Below are 15,042 nucleotides of genomic sequence, written 5' to 3' on the forward strand. Positions count from 1 at the left end.
AAATACAAAAAATTAGCTGGGCATGGTGGCGCGTGCCTGTAATCCCAGCTACTCAGGAGGCTGAGGCAGGAGAATTGCCTGAACCCAGGAGGCGGAGACTGCGGTGAGCCGAGATCGCGCCATTGCACTCCAGCCTGGGTAACAAGAGCGAAACTCCGTCCCAAAGAAGAAAAAAAAAAACCTCTTTTTTATGTTCACCAATTCTTAGGGCCTCTGATAAAGTGTTATTTTGACAAGAAAGCAAATAAGTTTCATATTATAAAACAGCTGAACTACTGTCAATGCTTTAATTTGCAAGTAGTTTTTTTAAAAGGTCAGAAAAGGATCACACATAATGGCTCTAAGTCAATTTGTACAATTTTATCATGTCACAGCAACAGGATACCAAATACCATCTAGGAATATTAACATCCTGAAATTCCTAATTTAAAAATATGATTTAACAACTTATACAGTACTTTATTTTAAATTTTGCTTACCATAAAAGGATTACTAGATACTCCAGCAGCTGCAACTTGACCAAAAGGGGTTACCACTGGCTTTGTTTGTCCAAATGCTGCAAAACCTGCACCTTGTTAAAACAGAACCACCAATTATAACCTATATCTTTAAGAGACAATCTGATGCTTATAAAGCATCGTAATAACTTTCAGAGAAATTCCTATCAGAGCAATAAAAATAAAGTATCAAAGTTAAGTTGTTAGTCCTCAAGCCCTTTCAGATACCAAAGAAAAACTGACGGTAGTATGTCTTAAAATAACTCTTTTTTGGAGGCAGGATCTCACTCTATTGCCCAGACTGGAGTCCAGTGGCATGATCATGGCTCACTGCAGCCTCAACCTTCAGGGCTCAGGTGATCCTTCCACCTCAGTCTCCCGAGTAGCTGGAACTACAGCCACATGCCACCACGCCCAGCTAATTTTTGTATTTTTTGTAGAGACAGGATTTCATTATGTTGCCCAGACTGGTCTCGATCTCTTGGGTTCAAGTGATCCGCTTGCCTTGGCCTCCCAAAGTGCTGGGATTTCTGGCGTGAGCTACCACACCTGGCCAAGAGAACTTTCATTCAGCTCTTTCATTCCAACTTGTCTCAGTAAGTAAAAAATATAGGATTTCATTACTAGATGAGCTTGTGACTACTTGGGACAGGCCGTGCGTGCAGACAACGCAATGATTTCTATGTAAACATCACAATATTTTGTAGAAAATACTTTTATTATTTATGGCTCTTCCATGGTCTATATTTCAGATTTTTAAATAACTATTTACCTTAAAAAAAAATGTAGTTGTGATTCAAGAATCTTCAAATCTATATACTTCAAACTTGAGAAAATGAAAGAAATAGGTAAAAAAGGTCAAGTGAATCTTCCCATCTCTTCCTAAAATCAAATAACAAACTCTAACTACAGTAGAGTTATCAACTTAGAAAAGTAGTCTCTTTCACACACACAAAGGTACACATTTTTGTGATGAAAGGAAAAAAAAAAAATTTTAGGTCTGTGAAGTCTCCTTTAAAAATCAAGAGGCATATTAGAACATGTAAGACAAATTAATCAGAAAAAGGCTCTAGAAACTCTGAGAATGAAGAGATACTCTTCACATAGTCACTGATTTCCCATAAATTGTAACCTGCTCACAAAAGGTTACAAAATCACTTAGCTTTCTGAGGTCCAAATTACCAAAAGCTTTTATTTTTGTATAGTTAAATACTCAGTAGATAATACTATAGCATTCATTAGAAAAGTCTTTCTGCCCAAGCACACATTATGATATAAAAAGAATATATAAAATGAACTTACAGCTTGCCAAATGTTAGATCTTACCATTGGGCTGTTGAGAAAAAGCTGTCTGTTGAGGGAAAGCTGCTTGGGCTGGGAAGGCAGGCTGCTGGAAGCTGCCACTAAAGCTGGTAGGAAGACTGTAGGGAGCAGGAGTGCCAAATCCCGTGGGCATGCTCATGGATGCAGTGCCAAAGGTTGCCGCTGACAGGAGAAGAGAAGGGCTGATCAGTTACATACAACAGGACATGTTTAGTTTCTCACAACATTGTAAAAAAGACATCATTTACCTTGAAAAATACTAGGATGTACATTAAAGGCAACGTTAATTCCAAAATTCCAACAGAGTTACCAATGAGTTTTAGTGCTACACTGTTTTAACATCACCTGTAGAAATTTTGTTCTCCTAAAACCCAATGACCAGAATGAAACTACTAAAGCTGATATTTGAAATCCCAAGAAAATTTCTCAAATTATAAATTCAAGTCTAAACAGTAGTCTTTTTAAAGACTCATCATCATGCAATTCACACAATTCACATGTATACTAGTGAATGTATACTAGTATACATTTTTGGTTTTGGTTTTGTTTTGCTATATGTAGTAAAATAACAGCCAAAATTTAATCTACTGAAGTATCTGCCATAACGTAATATCTGCTCCTGGAAAAAAATTTAAAAACCACTGAAAAATAGTTCATTAAAAAGAATAGGACTTATAGGAAAAACAGGGTTAGTTAGAGGCAGACCACTCAGAACCTATGAAGCTTTGTAACTACAGCCAGAGAGAAACAGAGAGAAATTCGAAATTCTATTAACAACACTAACACAATTAAAGGACATGTACCTATTAAATCAATTATATGGATATATATACACATATGGACTCCCATCCTCTTCTGGAAGGTAAATAAAGACAGCTTTGGAAGACTTAAGGAAGGTTAGGGCAGCTGAGCTATCGAAATTAGTGGGAAATCCACAAAGATGCATTCTTAGAAAGAATGCAGAATAAATGGCCATAGTGTTCAATGCTACTATGCTCTTCCTTGCCTTGTCATGTCTAGCTGGTTATTACTTCGTGGACAAGGTATTATTACCACATTGGGGGAAATGTGTGTTATCAACTTCTACATATGTGGAATGCTGCCATAATTTCCCTATTTACTAATCATTTAGGAACTAAAGTACATTATAGAAACACATGCAATAACAGGGCAGTATGTTATTTATTACTGGTGAATATTAAAAACAGAACCGCCACCTATATGTTCTAGGAAGGGTCTCAGTGAAATAAGAGCCAATAACGTTGCTTTAAATATAGACTACTAGTAATTACATAATGAAATATTCTTAGCATGATACAAAGTAACATGCTAATTCACTGAATTTACTGATTTTAACCAATTTACCAATGAGATCACTGATTTAATGCACAGAAATTAAACATTAAAAATGTTACACAGAATGTCTTTTATTTTTAAAAAGCTGAAAAACAAGTTATAGATGTTGCCCAACGTAATCCCTGGAGTCACAATGTTTATAACAATGCAATTTTGCTTGGTGAACCTAATTAGAATATCAAGAAAATTACTTTTTTATTATTGATGAGAAAAAAAGCAAAAACAGGCCATTGGGAAGCAACTGAATTAAAGAATAATAAGCACACTGCAAGGGTAACGGGAAGGCTTCATAACAGACAACAATGCATTGACATAACTTTGACAAATCACTTTAAGAGAGCACTAAAAAGCAAACTTGGATACAGTTAAGCAAAACCAAGCTCCATGGAATAATGCAGTAAAATGATTTGCTATATCAAAAAGGCGACAAAGTATCATGAATTCAAACTCAAGAAAAAGAATCATAACAGCTATTAACACTCTAATGTGACCATGTAGGTAAACAGTAATGCTTTTCAGCATTTACACATAAATCACCACAAAATATTTTCATGGAATTTTAAATACAATGTAATCTGAAAGCCACACATCCATGCCCACTCCATTTAAAACACGGGAAAAAATTAATTCCACATGCAGGGATCCAAAACACTAGCAGAAGCTTCCACAAGCAGGTAGACAAATTGCCACACAAATCTAGATATTAATTGTGGCCACCTACCAAAATGAGCGTGAGGAAACACTTGAGAATGCATTGCTCCAGAAAGGCCTTATGGAAAGCCATAAAGAGACCAATGTCAATTAACTTGTGGATAACTATTGTTAGAATAAAAGTAAATTTGTTTCATTAAAAGTTATAAAATTACAGCATACTGTTGTTAAGGGGGTAGCATAATACATAACGAAAGCACATTTACAAAAGAAGCCTTTTAATTCATGACACTGTAATATTTATACTGTTTGAAATAAAGGGGAGATTAGAATAATACATAACAAATTAAGAAACCGGTGAAATCAATTTTTTAAACAAATAAGCATCAACTTTTTAAAAGTCATTAAAAAACGCTTTGTAGGCATCATAAGCTACATCTAAATATGCTATTCATAGAATCATCTGAAATTATCCAGCATCTACATTTGGGATTGAAACCAAGTCTTGGGAGACAGCACATGAACAATGCTAGATTGTTTTATTTACAACTCAGCACATTAACTAGAAATACACAAATAACTCAAATGAACTAATTAAGTATTACAAGGGAAAGACTACTAAATATACTAGTTCATAAGAAAAGTAAACAGTATTTTCAGGTTAAAATATAAAGGCTGAAAAAGTGAGAGAAAAGCAAAACGGATCTTGTATAGATCTTACTCACCTGGCATGTTTGAAGATAAACAGGTTACATATAAATTAATAGAAAGTAAACCTAGATTGTTAAATACTAGAACCTTTTTTTGTTTGTTTTAACAATCTGAAGTAAGATTGTCTCTAAAATATATTTCCACGCATTTAAAATTAGAATACTTTTAAAACTGGCATAAGAATGATTAAGAAATTGAATGGTTCTGAGTTGTGGTTCTGTCATTTTCTAGCTGCATAATGTTACTTTATTTTATAAGCTTCTGTTTCCTCATTTGCAAATGGGGTAGAGGAACAGAGATATTAGTATCTACACTTCAAGCTGCTGTGAAGAGCAAAAGCAACAAGGAATTAAAGTGTTGGGCAGTAAATACTGAATGAATGTAACTTTCTTGCAAACTTAAAAAAGTATCACTATGTTCCAAATACAAAAAAAGGTTAATTGAGGGAGATGGGCCTGTGAAAAATAAATGTGACCCTTATAGTTATCTCCTTTCTTAAAGCACTTTACAGGCTCGGAGCAGTCCTGCATTAATGACATTGGTTAAACTGTGTTTATTCCAGTATTTCCCACATGTATTTAGACACAGAACTCTTTCCATAGAATTTTACTAACAATATTACAGGAGACATGTTTCACAAAATACACTGGCAAAAACTGACTTTTAGACAACAGTGACTGTTAGCCAATATTAATCAATATACCTTAGTCTGCAACAAGATGCCCCACAAGCTCTGGTCCTGAACTGCTATAAATCTTTTTTAGACTTTATAAAACTTTCGGAAATACAATTCACATACGACACACAATTCATTCACTTAAAGTATAGAGTTCAATTTTTTAAAATATATTCTCAGGGTTGTACAACTATCACCACAATCTAATTTTAGAATATTTTCATCCCCCCTCAAAAGAAATATCATACCTATCAGCTGTCACTTCCCATACTGCCCACCACTACTAAAATCCCAGCCCCTGGCAATCATTCATCTACTTTTTCTTTCCATTTCCGGACATTTCATACAAATGGCACCACAAATGTGTGGCCTTTTGTGACCAGTTTCTTTCGCTCAGCAGAATGTTTTCAAGGTTCATCATGTTGTAGCATGTACCGATGCTTCATCACTTTTTATTATCAAATGATTTGTCATTGTATAACTATTCAACATTTGGTTTCATCAGATGATGGACATTTGGGTTGTTTCTACTGTTTAGTGATGATAAATATTGATGCTATGAACATCTGTGTACAAATTTTTGTGCAGATGTATGTTTTCATTCCTCTTTGGTATGCTCCTAATAGTGGCACTGCTAAGTTACACGCTAACTCTGATGACCATTTTGAGGAACTGCCAAAATGTTTTCCAAGGGGCTGTGCCATTTTATATTCCCACAAGCAATACATGAGGTTTCTAATTTCTCTACCTCCTCACATTGTTCATCGTTGTCTTTTCTTTCATTGACCATCTGTATCCCTTCTTGGAGAAATGTCTATTCAAATATTTTGTTCACTTTTTAATTGGGTTGTCTTTTTATTTACTTGTAAGAGTTCTTTATATATTCTGAATACAAGTCCCTTATCAGATGTATGATTTGCAAATATTTTCTCCATTATCAAGTTTTCTGTTGTGTAAATTTTTACAACTTTCCTGTCTTTCTTTTTTTAATTACCAAATTGGTAATTTTCACTTCTGGCACCTTTTTAAAATACCAACTGTAGAGTATTAAATATTAGAGATGTCCAACTATTAAGAGCAAACTGAGAATGAGAGACCACAGGGAGAGTAAATCACCAATGCTATAAACAAAATATGTCCTTCATAGCTCAAGGTAATTTTCTACTTAGGGTTTTTTCTTCGCTTTTCGTCAGCTACCTCCAACCCTTTTTTGTATTAATCCTCACTTTTGGAATATGCTAGGCAAGTGAGGTGAGCCTAATGAATATTTAGATACAAGGAATAGTACATAATGTTAATTTGTGAATGTTTCATCAATGTGAAACTAAAGTATAAATATGGAGGCAACTGTACTGGAACAAAAATAGTGTTGGTGCAGAAGTATTCTGGGTGTTAAAATCAGATCAGCCATTACTGAATTTCGAACCTTTAAGGCAAATTAATTAAATCTTAGCAAATCGATTTCCATCTAGGTAATAAAACAAAGATATGAGGGTTAGATGCCATCCAACAGGCTCTGCATTTCTGTAAGTTCCTTTCCTTGGGGAAAAAACATCTTTGAAACCATTCATTCATTAAACTGCTAGGAAATAATGACTATTCATTCAGTGACAAAGAAGAGATCTAAGAGTTATAAAAATTTACTACTATTCAAAAATTATTTTACCTCTATTAATTAGATTTAAGAGCTCTAGGGGAGAAAAAAGAATCCTAAATATCACAGAATCCTAAAATTAGGCCATAATAGGTAACATCCTAATGAGAGTTCATATGTAACATTATGGTTTTTTAAAAAGCTGAAGCCTCAAAGTTTTATAAATCCAGAAAAAATGATTATTCAAATGTTATTTTAAGAATGATCACGGTGCAGTGGCTCACACCTGTAATCCCAGCACTGTGCAAGGGCCGAGGCAGGAAGATCACTTGAGGCCAGGAGTTCAAGACCAGTCTAGCAAACATGGCAAAACTCCACCTCTACTAAAAATACAAAAATCAGCTGGCACACACCTGTAATCCCAGCTACTCAGGAGGCAGAGGCATGAGAATCGCTAAAACCCGTGAGGTAGAGGTTGCTGTGAGCTAAGATTGCACCACTGCACTCCAGCCTGGGTGACAGAGTGATAATCTGTTAAAAAATATACAGTATATAGATACAACTTTTCAAATTTCACATAAAACTATTATGCAATACCCCCCTCCTCAATTTTTTTTTTTTGAGACAGAGTCTCACTCTGTCACCCAGGCTGGCATGCGGTGGCACAATTACATCTCACTGCAGCTTTAACTTTCTAGGCTCAGGTAATCCTCCCACCTCAGCCTCCTGAGTAGCTATGACTACAGGTGCCTGCTACCATGTATTTTTTGTACAAACAGGGTTTTGCCATGTTGCCCAGGGTGGTCTTGAACTTCTGGGCTTCAAGCAACCCACCTGCCTTGGCTTCCCAAAGTGCTAGGATCAAAGGTGCCTCAAAATATAATTTCACAGTGTTAATATATTAGTTTGTCTGTTTTTGAGACAGAGTCTCATTCTGTCTCCCAGGCTGGAGTGCAGTGGCACAATCTTAGCTCACTGCAATTTCAAGCGATTCTCCTGCCTCAGTCTCCTGAGTAGCTGGGACTAGAGACGTATGCCACCGCACCTGGCTAATTTTTGTATTTTTAGTAGAGACTGGGTCTCACCAGGTTGGCCGGCTGTTCTCAAACTCCGGGCCTCAGATGATCCACCTGCTTCAGCCTCCCAGACTGCTAGATTACAGGCATGAGGCACTGTGCTTGGCTAGTGTTAATATACTTAAAGGCAACAAAAAATTCTTCAATAATATTAATTTTGATGGTATAAAACACTAAAAATTCTTAAGCGTAGTGCATTTGTCAAAGTATTGTTTGTATTTCAGCTTCAATAGAAACATGCAGTTAATGTTTAAGTGATTTGGTCAATTCAATAATAATCTAATAAAGGTGATCAATGTGATAAATTCAAAATGACTTATAATGGGAAAAATGTATTACCTTGAAATAAACATTTGCAGACACAGTAGTTTTACCTTTCTAATAATTTTTTGTTATTTAGTACTAAAATTATCTTATATCATCTGAACATGTTATTTTATATCCTATGAAGAACTTCAACTTTTATAATACTTTCATACTCTAGGTAAAATAAGCAAAAAAAAAAAAGCCCTTAACTCTAATGATAGAACCAACTCAGAGGTATAGTCATGAAAGAAAAATAATAGGTCTGATTTACTGAGCATATGCTGTAATGCAAGGACCATACAGGATAAATCTGCATCATCTAATTTCACAACAAACCTGCCAGCAAGAGAATATTGTTCACATCCTACAGAAAGAGACAACAGGAAGGCTCAGAAACGTTAGGTCAACATGATTAGGCTCAGTCAAGGCATAATTTCAGCTTCCATTCATCAGTTCTTAAATGAGGTTATAGTATCTATAAATAATAGCATCTTGCGAATAGATTTATCACAATAAATGTTTGAACATCCTCCTATCATTCTTACCCCATTCATTAAAAGAACAAAATTCAAAAGGCTTTCTTATGGTCAACCAACAAGTAACTATAAATCAGAACTCAAACACAAGTTTGGCTAGCTGTTCTCAAAATACATCCAATTAACTTTTCTGGGCCTGTTCCCTCAGCTGTCACACAATTAAAATATTTGTTCTATGAGAGCTGAGTGGATTAAATGAGGCAATACACAAAAATCCACTGTATCATGAGACACTTTACAAACTCAGTCCCCTAAATCAAAACAGTATACTAAGAAACAGAAACACTGCACATCTCACACACCTGAAGAAATTCTATGAATAAAAATTTAAAACAATCATTCATCAGGTACACTTGAATTAAAACAAACCATTTTTAAAAAGATAAATTTTGTGTGAAATTCAAATATTTACCAAACATCTATTATGCTAGTTGCCAACAAAGGATAAGTGAAGACATTTATGTGAAAAGAAAATAGTTACGGTTCAAACTCCTAATATTGCGATTCTTAATCTTGTTAATGACAAAGAGATTTACTAAAAACTAGTAATTCTTAATGGTTTAATTTGATTACAATGTTACAAGTACCTAATCTCTCAAGATTTAATATCAACAGTTGCCATAACTGGAGTTTAGGCTTTAGTTCTAAATTATTGTGGCAAATACACAAAAACAAAGCATACAAACTCTGCATTTAATGAATACCCAGCCACACCACATGCACCTGCTGATATTCCAAGATGATGGCAAATATCTCTGGTGTTTAAGGTAATACGACAAAATCAGACGTATAACATAAGAAAGATGTGACTGGCTTGCAGTATGAATTAAAGAGAAAAAACGGAGAATATAAAGAGAAATTAAAGGGAAAAATTATCAAGAGAAAAATATCCAGTATTAATACCCACAACTAAATCAAGTTCCCACAATTTAAAAAATGTTAACACGTGAAAGAGAGATTCACTAGAAAAAGACATAATTATTAAGAATTCATGAAATAAAGTAATTTGATGCATCTCATAGGAAAATAAAAACTTTTCGTAAGATGCTTCCATTAAGACCGCATGAGTTAAAACCAGTAATTCTGAAACCAGACCACTAAATAAGTCTCAATTGCTCTGTTCAAGTCCCATCTCTGTCATAAATTCTCTGTGGAGTCTCATCTCCATGTCTGGCCTTCCCTACCTGAAAAATGAAAGCTTTAACTGGAAAGGGTAGACACTAGATAATTTCTAAGGTCCCTCTCAACTGTTAAATTCCAGGATTTTATAAACTTTCAGCTAGAATTTGTCTTTATGGAGAAATTCTTCTATCCATTTGCCATTCACTTCACTAAGAAAGAGGCCCCATTTTCTGATGTTCTTCACATGATGTCTTTGTTGATAAGTACCTTCCCCAAAGCTTACTGTTCCACTGACTGTCTCTTTTTCTTACCTGTTGCTCCTCTGGCATTGGTCTGAAACGGATTTGTAGAAGATGCCACAGAAGGACCAGCAGCAGCAACAAATGGATTTGTGGAAGGCGTAGCTTTAAAAAATTATAAAATACACTATAAAATCCTAATACATTTTGTATTGAAGGTTTAAATTATTTGTTCATTATATTTATCAAGATCGAAAACTCAAGGATTCTGATAACAAATCACTGCTTTGATTCCTAAGAAAATGCTACACAATAGATAGTTGGGTTCTTCATAAAAACCAGTGTATATACCGAAAGCACATACCTCCAAATGGAGCAGGCACACTTGATGAAGCAGGCTGTGTCTGTGCAGAAGCACCCACTGGTACTGTTCCAAAAACATTGCTGAGAACAAATATTGAAAGAGTTCATTTTTTTTTTTTTTTTTTTAAAGAAAACAAAAGAGAGAAAGTAAGGATAATCAATCTACAGGGTAGCCATAAAATAATGAACATATCATGTATCACAGCATCAATATCAACACAAAGAAAATTAAGACATATTTAAGTGTAATGATAAACTGCTACTGCTTCATTAAGAATAGTCATTTAAAAAATCAAAAACACAAGTAAAACTGTATGTGTAGTGGGGTGGAATAGGACTATTAGAATGACTAGTACAGTTTGGTGCCACTATCTCAATTAATATTCATGTTAAGACTCCAGCAAGTCTTACTTGCCATTGTTTTTACACCATCAATACAAATGTCAATTACTAAAAAGGTAAACAATCTCTCAGAATTATTATTAAGAAAGTTTTAACTTCATAGACCCCATTAAAGGGTCTCAGGTACCTAAAACATTCTATAGACCACACTTTGTGAGTCCCTAATGTACTGTAATGCAGTATCAATAAATCATGTATTATAGACAAAGCATGTTACCACACTTTATGTTTCCAGAAGTGTTATAATCCTAACATTTTTCTCTAGAAAAGATGTTAAAGGAAAATAAGCTACTAGAATAACAAAAGCAGTAAATACAATCCATAGGAATGGAAAACAGACGAATAAAACATTGCTATAGGTAAATCTCTTGTATTTCTGAGGCTATTTCCACAACTCCTAAATAAAGGTAAGACTAGAAGAGTTTTTTTAAAAGTGTCATGTCCTTAAAATGTGTTAGACTTCCTGCTGCCAAGAATTCTAACAGATATATCTGAACAGAGTAGCAGATGTGCTTACTCATAAATACGAGGATGACACTGAAGAGATATAGAACTGATTTTGGGCTTTGGTACAAACGCTTCTAAAAATCTGGATTTACTGTAATACAGTACTTTCACTGTTTAATTTTCATGACTAAAAACTGTATTTTTAAAGTATTTTTTTGACTACTAAATGGATTCTCTGAGTATAATCTACAAATAACTGTCCATTTTGAGAAGTGTACATGCTGTCAAATATGTTTTAGTGTTCAAGGACAAAACGTAACAAAAATGTCTGATTCGATGGAAAGAAAAAATTATTGTAATTATTCAAGGATTATATTTTAATTAGTTAAATTCAAATTCAAATTTACAAATATATTCAAGATTTTTAAAATTATACCTTGAAACAGTCATTTTTTAAATTGATTATTCAAAGCTGGAAAAAAATACACAAAGCAGGAGGGCTAGCTAAGACGAGGTACCTGCTAGCATTACTTGTGGAAGTATACGCATTACTGGAGGTGGCTGCAGAACTGAAAACGCTGTCTAGTTCTGCCAGAGCTGCATACTTGTCTGAAGATGCACTTGACTGACTGGGAACTGAAACCACAGAACCAACAGGAGCTTTACCTGTGGTCCCAAAGCCACTTCCCTGATCACCACCTGGGAATGAACAAAATCAAGTTACACCAAAACTTTAAAAGTTATGCTTTCAACTTATCAACCACATTTGCCATGAAACATGTGTAAACTTAAAATTGATTCAGAGCTAAGCAGGACTCCAAAGCCTTAATCTAATAAATAACCTGACCATACTGGACAGGATTAGTTGCTACACATAACACTGTGGTAAAGACAGAATATGTTTCTTAACAAAAATTAAGACTGCACCAAAAAAAAAAAAAAAAAAAAAAGTCTAGATTATGACCAAGAAAGAACTCAAGTGCTACTACATTAACTTCTCCAAGATGGGTGGATCTTGTTCAAGTGAACATATAAATTCATATAACGCTAGACTTAATGTGAACAACCTATCAATAACATCACTTCCCCAGCATTCTCCATGAAAAAAATTAGAGTCACTAATAATGGGAAACACTTTCTGAGCACTTACTATGTGCTGGGCACTGTTTTAAATGACTTACATGCAGTAATTATAGAACACAACTCCCTGAGTCCAATGCTTATAATTACCCTCATTTTGGAGAAGAGAAAAACAGGCCCAGATATCAGAAAGGTGAATTCCATTTAGCAACACACCCCTGCTATTCACCACTGCCATATGCATTTTTAGAGGCTACTAGGTAAGATAAAACTGGATATAAGAATATACTATAAAATTCATTAATTTTTTTAAAAAGAAAAAAACCCACCAAGATGTTAACAGAAAATCATTCAAAGTAAATATACTATAGAAACCACCAAATAACCCCCCATTCAGCTCTGCCAATGGAGTTCCTTGGCTCTTTATAGCCAAAGAAAAGTAAAGCTGCCTTTTACGACAAAATAAAATTTTTCTCAACTATTAAAACTGAAAGTTTACAAATCAGCTTCTGTCTTCAGTTTTATGGTTGATCTTTCAGGTCCAAAATGTGCCAAGTGAAGTGTTTTGTTTTGTTTTGTTTTGTTTTTGAGACAGACTCTCACCTTGTCACCCAAGCTGGAATGCAGTGGTGTGATCTCGGCTCACTGCAACCTCCCCGTCCTGGGTTCAAACGATTCTCCTGCCTCAGCCTCCTGAGTAGCTGGGATTATAGGCGCCTGCCACCATGCCCAGCTAATTTTTGTATTTTTAGTAGAGACGGGGATTTCACCGTGTTGGGCAAGTTGGCCAGGCTGGCCAGGCGCAGAGGTTCACACCTCTAATCCCAGCACTTTGGGAGGCTGAAGTGGATGGATCATGAGGCCAAGTGAACATTTTACTTAAAATGACAGTGTAGCCAAAACTTCTATACAACAACTGAGAAAAGTATAACATGTCCAGATTTTAATAAATACAACCAAATTAAGAGCACTGTTTAACACAAATTTGTATTTGTTTTCTTTAAAGCTTGATACCTTGCCCGGCACTGAAGATATTGTCTAAATTAGCAAGTGCTGCATATTTGTCTGCTGTCTGTAAACCAGCTTTGTTCGTAGAAACTTTACTAACAGCTGATGCTGTTTGATGACTCTGGGAAGTATTGAAGGTTCCAAAATCAGCACTGGAGGATTTGGGGAAGTTATCAAAATGAGCAAAATTAGCATTTACTGATGTAGCACTTCCACCTGTAACAGAATAAACAGAGCACTTGAAATTTCTAAGCTTTTCCTAATATTCTCTAGTAGACTGTATGATCATTTCTTCCTAAATTAAATGTCCTATAAGCAATCCCACAACCTTAAAATCAATGACTGGCAAAGGCTTTTGACTACAAGTGACATTTTATAATTTGTAAAAGTAGATTTCTCAAAGGCCTTGGCAACATGTAAAATAACATGTTTCTGTTTATTACCTACCATGCAATGAAAAACGTAATTCATGGGGAGGTAACTCTATGCTACCTGGTTTGAGATTCAGTTACTTTCTAGTCCAAATATGCTATAGCCTTTTACTAGCTCTCCCTAAACAGACTGCAAACAAGATGCAAAGTATCTTACTTGAAGAATTTCAAATTTTTGTGACTCCATGGTGACATAGTTTAAAAAAATACCAGGGATAGCGATTAACAACATGTAAAAATGTGTTACAGTGATGTAGAATTTTTTAAAAGATGGTCATTGACATTTACACTTTCTTCACTTGAAGAGTTACATTTAATTCCACATAATAATTTAATGTGTCTACAATATCATGATGTTCACTGTAAAATCATGCCCTACCATATAGGTCAAGGCATTAAAATTATAGTACATAATACATTATAGCAATTTTTGACTTTATAAACCACAGTTCATCTAATGGCCACTATTATGTATATCCCGTTAAATCTTTAAAGTCTGTTCTCTATTATAGAGACCTCCTTAAAGTACTATCAAAAGACTAAAACCAGTAGATTTCATTCTATACTTTTGATCCTACACCTTTGGGATATTAGTTCTTTATTTCTAATCTTTGGTTTCAGCAATCAAAATAGTACATATGCACAATTATACCTTAAAGTAATAGAAAAGACAACTACAGATAAATTTAAAACAGAATGCATGAACCTCTATTAAAAAATACGAACATTTTCTATCAAACAGGTTTTTATACATTCTAAAACAAATATATAATGATAAAATTTCTTTCAGGAGTTAAGTTTCAATTAAAGCTAAGTAATATATGTTGGTATGTAAAAGACTGTGACCTGTTACAAGGAACTGGCAAACAAAGTACATACTGAACTTTCAAAATTCGTATAAAGAATATTATTTCAAATTATTAATGATTAAACCAAGTAACTCTTTGTCTACTACTGTGTTCTCTAACTCTGAGTTTAATAAATAGAGTTGGAAGAGATCTTTATGAAGGATTATTACTAAAGATGAACAATCTACAATTGGAAAAACCCTTGAAGTATAGCAAAAATATACAAATTAGTATAAGATGCCTACTTGACAACAGAACTTACTGTGGGTAGCCTGAAGAGGAAAAGCTGAAGTAAATTCACCAAAACTGCAGCTAGATGAAAGCATTCTAAATGCTGGACAGCCAGAAATTATGTAAATGATGAAAGTTAAAGAAA

At 34.5% G+C, this 15,042-nt stretch overlaps 1 protein-coding gene across 11 annotated transcripts in view; it reads right to left on the reverse strand.

Moving 5' to 3' along the window:
* The window catches only part of AGFG1 (ArfGAP with FG repeats 1), a 71,747-nt gene that overhangs the window by 7,062 nt on the left and 49,643 nt on the right, over positions 1-15,042 (reverse strand). For 2 of the 11 annotated variants that reach the window (XM_017529092.2, XM_037738744.1), the window contains 8 exons: positions 14,929-15,000; positions 13,394-13,603; positions 11,818-11,998; positions 10,452-10,531; positions 10,160-10,252; positions 3,898-3,945; positions 1,824-1,982; positions 480-571 (listed from right to left, as the gene is read on the reverse strand). In XM_017529092.2, coding sequence (XP_017384581.1) covers positions 480-571; positions 1,824-1,982; positions 3,898-3,945; positions 10,160-10,252; positions 10,452-10,531; positions 11,818-11,998; positions 13,394-13,603; positions 14,929-15,000 — 935 coding nt within the window. The remainder of the gene's footprint in view (positions 1-479; positions 572-1,823; positions 1,983-3,897; positions 3,946-10,159; positions 10,253-10,451; positions 10,532-11,817; positions 11,999-13,393; positions 13,604-14,928; positions 15,001-15,042) is intronic. The other 9 variants (XM_017529102.2, XM_017529097.2, XM_017529103.2 and 6 more) reach the window with 7 other exon arrangements.

This window comes from Cebus imitator, unplaced genomic scaffold, assembly GCF_001604975.1.
Source record: "Cebus imitator isolate Cc_AM_T3 unplaced genomic scaffold, Cebus_imitator-1.0 Scaffold57, whole genome shotgun sequence".
NCBI classification, from domain to species: Eukaryota; Metazoa; Chordata; class Mammalia; order Primates; family Cebidae; genus Cebus; species Cebus imitator.